The 9,082-nt window shown below is 40.4% G+C and overlaps 1 protein-coding gene across 1 annotated transcript; it reads right to left on the bottom strand.

Moving 5' to 3' along the window:
- Nucleotides 1-2,133: 2,133 nt before the first annotated feature.
- Nucleotides 2,134-8,416, bottom strand: LOC117416432 (transmembrane protein 275-like). The gene is made up of 2 exons (XM_034027486.3): nucleotides 7,507-8,416; nucleotides 2,134-3,970 (listed from the first exon to the last, which is right to left on the bottom strand). The coding sequence occupies exon 2, from the start codon at nucleotides 3,857-3,859 to the stop codon at nucleotides 3,311-3,313; it is 549 nt and encodes a 182-aa protein (XP_033883377.2). The 5' UTR covers nucleotides 3,860-3,970; nucleotides 7,507-8,416; the 3' UTR covers nucleotides 2,134-3,310.
- Nucleotides 8,417-9,082: the final 666 nt, after the last annotated feature.

Raw genomic sequence — 9,082 nt, 5'->3', positions numbered from 1 at the left:
TCAGTTCATGTTATAATTATATTGTTTGACGTTCAGATTGCGCTCAGCAAAGGATTGGGTTGCTTCTGTCTGTTAATAAATGGGTGAATGCTATGTTGTATTGTTTCTGTGACCTGCCCTTATCTAAATACATTAACTCTGGGTCACTGCTGTAAATGAGATAGAACTCCACAGTGAATTTACCTGATTAAATATAGTTCAACCCATTTAACTGGGTCCAACCCTCATGAAAAACAGCTTTAATATTGTGAAAGTGTAACAAAGTGCTAGAAGCAAAAGCAGAGCATACCAACATCACTTACTTGTGTCTACCTATTATAGTGACTTAGAGACTAAATAGCAGTTTTATTATTTTATTGTACATTGTCTGACTATTGTCTGATCCACTCTGTGACTCAATGTTCTTGCATGGTTATGATTGCATTGTCTGATCCATTCTGTGACTCAATGTTCTTGCAAGGTTATGATTGCATTGTCTGATCCATTCTGTGACTCAATGTTCTTGCAAGGTTATGATTGCATTGTCTGATCCACTCTGTGACTCAATGTTCTTGCAAGGTTATGATTGCATTGTCTGATCCACTCTGTGACTCAATGTTCTTGCATGGTTTTGATTGCATTGTCTGATCCACTCTGTGACTCAGTGTTCTTGCATGGTTATAATTACATTCAAATGTGCTTGGTCTTGACTTGATGATATTATCACCTTTTCGGTACTTCTATCTGAAGGTATGTCAAACAAACCTGTTGATATTTTTAAGACAAATAGATTAAGATGCATTATCTTCGATAGATTGACATAAGATAGACGTAGCTTATGACAGGCTCCCTGTTTTACAGGTGGTTAGAGCAGTATGTGTGCTTTTCCTGGCAATGATACTAATTTTTCCACACAGGAGAGTGAAGCATTTGCTTTTTTTACCATAACCTTTGACCCTGTACTACAGGGATAATACCCAGGGTGCTGAAGGCACTGTGTCCTGTGGAAGATAATACCCCGGGTGCTGAAGGCACTGTGCCCTGTGGAAGATAATACCCCGGGTGCTGAAGGCACTGTGCCCTGTGGAAGATAATATCCAGGGTGCTGAAGGCAGTGTGCCCTGTGGAAGATAATACCCCGGGTGCTGAAGGCACTGTGCCCTGTGGAAGATAATACCCAGGGTGCTGAAGGCTATGGAAGCTGCTGCTTGTCAGGAGTGTTTAATCCCTGCTTCCTTTCTTCCATTCTTCACAGTTACCGGCAGCTATCATTTTAATGTAGAACATAATTAAAAGCATCTTTAATTGAATGTTCTCTGATTAAAGGGCTGAGTGCTTTATTTTGCCTTCCTTTCGGCATGCGTCAGAGGAAGCAGTGGTGGCAGGGCTCTCCCCACAGGAACTCTCGCAGGACACCACCGGCAGCCTGTTTCAAACTCCCCTGCAAGATTAAACTCTTTAAATCCCAAAAGAAGAGGCTTGTTTTCATTTAATAAATCACTGTTTTTTGCAAACTGGTTGCTTATAGGTTCTCAGTACTCAGTTTATTTTTTTTATATTGACGGTGTATGCAAGTTTTCATACTTGTAAACTACAAGTGAAGAACATGACAGACACTTCATAAACTTTGCAAATCATCATGATATATATATATTTAATTTAGAGCGCCCAGTTATTTTACCTGTGTACTTCTCCCCAATCTAGAATCTTCAATTAGGAGCTCGCCAGAAGATGTCTGCAAGCTGCCGGACCCTGGAGGACAAAAGCCAGCCCTGTGCAGCTGGGACAACTGTAGCATGGTGATGTGACTCAGTCCCTGGTGATTTTGTAGCCATGATCTGCAGATGGCCATAGCCATTGCCTGTGAAATCCACAGATAAGATAGTTGACTTCATGCAGCCAGAGCACAAACCTGGCAGTATGACTCTCCCTGCACACCACACAGTCATGCCTTCGCCAGGTGAGTCCCATGAGCCGGTTTTAGCACTACAAAATATCCTGAAGATTGCATGAGAAACCCCCGAGGCATTTAGCTGTGGGTAAAGGCTGCTATATTGGAGGATTACCATTTGCAACTGTGTGTTACACTAACCTCTAGTGCAAGGCTTTATCATTTCCTCCAAAAACATTCCCAAGCATTGAAACAAACAAAGGTTGTTGGTAAGGTTTTTATTCTACAGTATAAGGCTGTAGGCATTGGGAATCATAGTATTAATAATAATAATAATAATAATAATAATAATAATAATAATAATAATAATAATAATAATACATCAAATAGTTCCAGTAATGCAGTATTAATACTATTTAGCACTTTAAATACTGTACAATTTGCCACGTTATAACATTTAAAAAAATGTAAATACATTTCAGAAATATATATATATATATATATATATATATATATATATATATATATATATATATATATATATATATATCGTACATATCAGGCTTTCTGGTGTATAAAGCCCATGTTATCAAACATATGAAAACCCCAGTGGTCTATCCATAAAGCACTAAATAAGCAGTGTCCTCCTACCTAGAATAAAGCAAAGTGTTTGTGAACAGCAATGCTAAAGAAAACACAATCCTTTTAACTTCCTGAAGCAAACCAAAAATAAGAGCAGCATCTTCTCACTCGTCTGTGTGTGTGTGTGTGTGTTTGTGTGTGTGTGTGTGCGTGTGTGTGTGTGAGTGTGTGTGTGAGTGTTTAATTTAAAAAAAACATTCTGTATTCCATGAAAGAGAGAAAGAGAGAGAGAGAGAGAGAGAATATTAAATAATTCAACAGTTTATAGGTTCCTTCACAGATTTAAATAACCCTCTTGTGATCAGCCCTGACCCCTTGATTAGGAAAGCAGTCATCCAATCAGGAGGACCCTAAGAAAAGTATTATACACACTGCCCTTTCATAAGAGAGAGATATAGTAAGAGGTGTGAATAACAGACTTTAGAAGCAGTAAGTGAATCATATAGGTCTTTCTGAATCTGTTTTGCAATCTGTCTCTGGACCACCTTCCTCTTGCTTTAAGTGGTGCTCTTAATCCAAGAGTCTGTAACTCCAGTAACAAAGCACTACTGTGTTTAGATCTGTCGATCCACTGGTCAACAAGCCACACTTTTGACTTCCCTTTCACTTTGCACGTGGGGTGGTAAAGTGCAAATTAATTTGCCGTGGCTATCTCTCAAATAGAACTATTCCAAAATCCTGTACAATACCATCATGTCTTGAACACAAACGTAGCTGCCCCTTGCCCTGTGAAACCCCACGGGCTGGAAACCTGGGCAGTTCAGTGAGGCCCTACAGAAGCACCTGCACTAAACTGCTCTAGGTGGTAGGCAGGTCCGTGGACAGGTTGAGCTGGATGGAGTCCGCCCCAGCCGAATATTGAGCAGCGGGCCCATTGGTGTCCATGGTGAAGAGCTTGCAGGCTCGTGGGCCCTCGTGCGTGGGGGTAGACTTGTGTGAGGAGCAGGGGGAGTTGGTGGGGCTGAGCTGCACAGCGGTGGTGTCCTGCAGCGTGTGCTCGCTGGTCTCGATCTCAAAGGCTGTGTTGCCTGTACGGATCAACCCCAGATTGTTGCCCCCTTTGGGCTTGCGGGAGCCCTGAGCAGGGGGGCGGCGGCTACAGATGCAGCAGGCTCCGAAGAAGGTGAAGGCCACCACCAACAGGATGGGCCCAATGATGATGGGCGGGTTGTTCATGGGCATGAAAGTCCCGAAAGCGAAGGCACCCACCAGCGTGATATTGATGCCAGCCAGCATGATGCACAGTCCGCAGGCACAGCATAGAGCTGGGGAGGGCAGGCCCTGTGGTCTTGTCTTCTTCTTGACCCCCTTTTTGGGCACAGAAGTGGCTTTTTTCTCTGTGAACATCTTCTATCTGTACCAGCGCCCTCTTAGGCCCAACTTGGGGCTAAGTGCCTTGAAATAGGAAAGCCTAGATAGAGTATTCGCTGGTCACAGCATGATGAGAGGTAGAGAAACCTATGAGGAGGAACAGCACAATCAGTATCTTTAAAGAGACATTTATTAAGTTACATCATGGCTGTAAACTATCCATTTATTCTGTCATATACTTGGTTTAAATAACTAGGCTGGCCATGCTAAAAAGCAACCAAAGATAGAAAAGCACCTCTCATGCTTGAAATGCTGCAACACATGTCCTTAACCTGGAAAGACAATATCCTGGACGTGAGTGTGAGCTATTCAAACACATGTAATTGTTTCCATTCTTAATTTGTGTGTTAGTGGGATAAAAGAGATTTACCCTATGATTCTGGACCCTGTAGTGTGCATTTTCGTCTGTGTGTGTGTGTGTGTTTGTTTGTGTGTCTGTTATTCAGAGACGCAGTAAGTAAAAAAAATGTTTTAAAAAAAGCTTTCATGCTTTCACAGTGTGTACTGCATTTCCTAAAGAAAGACTATCAGCTTGACATCAGTCTTTTCTTTTCTTCCTCGTCATTATAGTACCTAGTGTTGTTTGCGCTGCTCCAGACCCCCTGAGAAGAAGCTGGAGGTAATGTGTCCAGGGTTTGCACTGCAAACTTCATCCGATAAGGCTTGAAAACTGCCTTTGAAGTAGAAATAATAACAGCATGCTCATTCCCTGTTACATCCAGTGATGCAGTACAAATGGTTTTATGAATTTGAGTAAATTAGATCTGAACAGCACAGTCTCCTACTAGGTAGTAGTGGGCAGATATAGGTATCTACACTGCAGATTTCCATTCACAATGTCCTTGAATGAATTAGGAGTGGTAATCATTAAGGAATGAGCATGTATCCATCCAGGACATTTTAAAGTAATAATGGCAGGTTATTTCAATTTTGTTCCAATTGCATATACACATACACATACACACTCTCGCGAGAAAAAAAATGAGAGTTGAAGTTTAGCAAGAATATCTTATTTCCTTCCAAGAGTTTAGAAGAACAATTCTCTGCTTTGTGGAAGAGCTGCTCTCATGTCAAGACCCATTTTGATTGGACAGTGATTGCTCAATGGTCAGCCTTACTCAGAGTTTGGAGGAAATCAGTTCTCTGAGGTGGCTAAATTGATTGTTTCCTCTAAAGAGAATGAAAGTGCTTAAGGTGGGTACCAGCAAAAGGAGACCAATCCATTTAGCCTGTGACACTGAAATAAGCTGAAAGGAGATTGCCTTTCTTCCCCTTCCATGTTGCTGTGATACCATCTAATTTACCTGAGCACCAGTGCTGGCAGCATAACCTCCCAAACAATAAATTGTCTTTCCCTGCAGAGAGGCCAGAGGAAGATAAGACTCAGTAGAAATAAAAAGGTAGTAAAAAAATAAATAAGAAAACAAAATCAATCAGCCCCGTGACTAAGTGTTTCTGAGAAAATTGGGCAATTTACTTTCTCAATCGTCCCTGTCCTCAATTCAGAAAAAAAAACTGCAGAGAAGTCAGTAGTTTCTATGAGAATGCAAATGCCCTATTTTTCACCCCCACAGAAAGCCGTTGCCTTGTAAAAGGACCGTTTAGCACACTATAGAGGTGGATGGAACCTTTGCTATCTTTCCTCCATGGTATACCGCAGTAAACTTTTACAATTGATTTAGTGGAAAGCAGAGAGAAGTTGTATATAAAAAGGAACACTGATTTCAGAAGACAGCTATAAGGTAGAAATATAGAAATGGATCTGAGCTAGTGTATGAAAGCAGGCTGGAGAACATGAAGACAGATTGATGTACGGTGCACTATTAGCAAGCTTGTTTTTCGGCAGTCCCTCAAGACTGAGACGGTTTGAGTGCAGCGAGCTGATTGATCTCTCGTTGTGGATTTGATCATTGAGCGCACTGTTCACTTTCTTATGGGTCATAGGAGCCGTGTGTATGAAGAGGGCAAATAGAATCAGGGAGATGCCACATTTATCTTCACTAACTTGAGGTTGCAAGTAGACATACAGATGATGTATTCCGTGAATAGCTATTTTAGTTGTGTTATTATGGATAGGGACTATGCTTGACTCTATGGCCGTTTGTATGGTAAGTTTCATATCCAGCTGCACTGAACAACACACCCTGTATTGTTGGATTGGATTGGTAAAGTCTTTCTTATTGATGCGCTGCTTTTTCAACCATGCTGCCACTCTGTGAGTCAAACACTAATGCTGCAGATGCTGCTTGCAGCAGGGGGAGTTAAAAATGAGGGTGACACTCTGTTTTAGGTTTATTAATCCGAACTGTAGCTGACTAACAATTTAAATGTTGTTCATTGTGTGTTAACAGCGGCTAAAGTAACCTTAATGAACAAATAAAGTGCTAAAAATGTTTAAAGAACAGGGGTTACATTTCATTAAAGGCACTTGAAAAGATGTTGGTGTGGTAGCCTAATGTTTTGCAAATTGGATCAAGTTTTATATTTATTGTAAATGTAACTGTTTATAAATTGTTTACTATATATTAACTAAGCCCAGAATCACATTTGTTAACGTGTTAGTCAACAAAAAGCGCTTCTGAAATAAAGTGAACGTTGGATAAGCTATTTTAGTTGAGGAAGAATAAATAAATAACATTATCATAAAAAATCCTATATTGGGTTCGGCTGCTAACATTTTCCATATAACACTTGAAAAGCTTTATTATATTATTTTTCTGAAGATTCAATTTTCTAAACATCAAGGAAGTAATGTATACAAAAATAAACACAATTCTCGGTTCTAAAATAAACGCAGTATTTTTTTTTTGTTTAACAAACAGCTGTACTGGGAAGGAAAGGCGAAATCTGGTTCAAAGATAACCATCTCAGAACGTGTTGAAGATATGGGAGTTATGCTCAGCCCATTGTTTGCAAAGCCACGAACCAGTATGCCTTGTGTCCATATTCCCATTCAGAGAGGATGTGTAGTATTAAGACAGCACCTATCACCAGCTCTCAGTCAGATTATATAATCTATTGTCTCTACAGGCACTAATGAAATACTTTACAAAATTACAATTTGATTCAATGCAAAGCCTTCCGTGCCCCGGGGATGGTTACTAAAGCTAATGCGAGGGAGCATTTCGTTTTTAAGAGGAAGGCTCAGTTCACGATTGGCTGTTTTATATAACAAATATATAACAATATCGTTCATAAAATCTCCTGTCAGAAATTAAACCGTCACGTTTTTAAAGATTATAATGGGCATTCCATTCACTACAGCATGCTCTAGAACCCTTCGTTAGCCTCAAGCGCGAATACACGTCATTCACTTGCTAATATTGATCAATATTTATCACTGTTTTATTATATTTATCAATATTTATCACAGCCCAGTAAAACCAACCCCTCATGTGCATGCATATAATTACATATCAGGATTATTTAGATACTGGTAAAGAAGGTATTAAAATTGTTGTGTCAAAATTCACAGATCATGATTTAGCGCTACCTGATCAGATGGTAATGTCCGGTTCGCTTGAGAGAGAAATAACCCATTTCCCATGAATGTATCTACCAGTTAAACCAAACCGCAAATACCGATATGCCAGTCAACAGAATCCACTATAAATTGACCTTACCCTGTTTTAAATTCTTCATGTGAACAGCGTGCGGTCAAGCTGAAATCAATGTGTCCGTCCCTTCTTATTCTGAAACTAACAACTATTTAAAAAAAAAAAAAAAACGAAGTACAAATTGAATATTGTTGAAAACAAAGCAGCAGGTGAACCGCTTCAAAATAGCACCTAGTTTTCTACTTCATAATTAGGTGGAATGCAATCTAGCCGAGACGTCTTTTCCAAAACTTTGCATAAGGCAAGCCGTTGATTCAGCACCCGCTTCGCATGTATCACACCAGATTGGATTGCACACCGTGCCAGCGTTGTTTCCCCGTTGTTGTGAATGCTCTACTCCGGTAGAAAAAAGACCAGCAGTTGGTAGAAAAAGATGCGGCAATATTTCTTCAGCTTGTCAATGTCTTCTCCCAATAAAACATCACATTAAAAAATATCCCTCCCATTTCCTGTCCTTAAAGTGATAGAAAAAAAAAGATTCACCAGAAAGGAAAACTGAAGCAAGGCTCTTGCAATATCTTCCTCTGCAGCCGCACTGATGTGCCTCATACAACCCCTAGTGAAGCGACGCTGTCTCTGATAAATTGGGGTGATTTTGTTGCTTTTACAATGTATATATATGTTTTTAAACCTGTGCAACTTTCCGCCCATTTAAAGCGACGTCATTGACAATATTTTTTTAAAGCAGTAAAAGCTTGAATCAGCATCTCTATCTCACTGTCTCAAACTGCTTCTTGATACAATCGATGGTAACCACCAGGGGCGCTGTGTAGTTAAATTAGACCGCGGACAGCTCCTGGTGCTGAAATAAATCTGTTTCCTCTGTAAGTGCTGCTACCTGCTTGAGGCTCTCTGGATCTAAACTCAGAAGGCAACAGAGGATGCAGCGGTCGGTTTTTACGTGACTAAATGTACCTGCAATGAGAAACCAAACTGAACGTTGCAGTAATCCACCGTGGGGGCACGCGGGAGGTTATATTGTGCTAAGCCCCCCCGACCACACAGTCGTTGGCACTGCCTCCAAATCTTCAACTGACACACAACAAAGGTTTGTGCAGTGTGCTTTCATTCACTCAAGAGGCACATAAATGATTAACCAACACACACACACACACACACACACACACACACACACACACACACACACACACACACACACTCATATCAAACTCTCCAGCACGCATTTTTTCTTTTTGTATTAGTTAAAGCACTCTGCGTCTTTTAAAAGTGGGATTATATAACCAGCTGGTGCTCTGTGATCAGTGTGTTTTGCTATGTAGAGTTGTGTTGGGATCAAACAATAGACCTTGGTGCAGATCCTCACAACAGTTCTATATCTTCTAGTTTTTAGGTGGGCGCCGTCTTGCACATAGGCACAGTAAATACTATTCCTCTCCCCTGAAGCCTATTACATTACTTCTGGAACACCAGTAGTCACAGCTCAGTGTGTAGGAAGAACTGACTGCGTTGCTAATTATAATGCAGCCTTAAAAACATCCTATTGAAAACATTTGTAGCATTTCAAATAATGTATAGGCTTTTATACAAGGGTAAATTAATGCATATGCATGTGTGTTTCCAA

The sequence above is a fragment of the Acipenser ruthenus genome, chromosome 12, assembly GCF_902713425.1.
Source record: "Acipenser ruthenus chromosome 12, fAciRut3.2 maternal haplotype, whole genome shotgun sequence".
NCBI classification, from domain to species: Eukaryota; Metazoa; Chordata; class Actinopteri; order Acipenseriformes; family Acipenseridae; genus Acipenser; species Acipenser ruthenus.
This window is presented reverse-complemented; position numbering and strand designations above follow the sequence as displayed.

Coding starts and splice junctions, on each gene's coding strand:
- LOC117416432 (XM_034027486.3), bottom strand. CDS start 3,859: ATGTTCACAGAGAAAAAAGCCACTTCTGTGCCCAAAAAGGGGGTCAAG.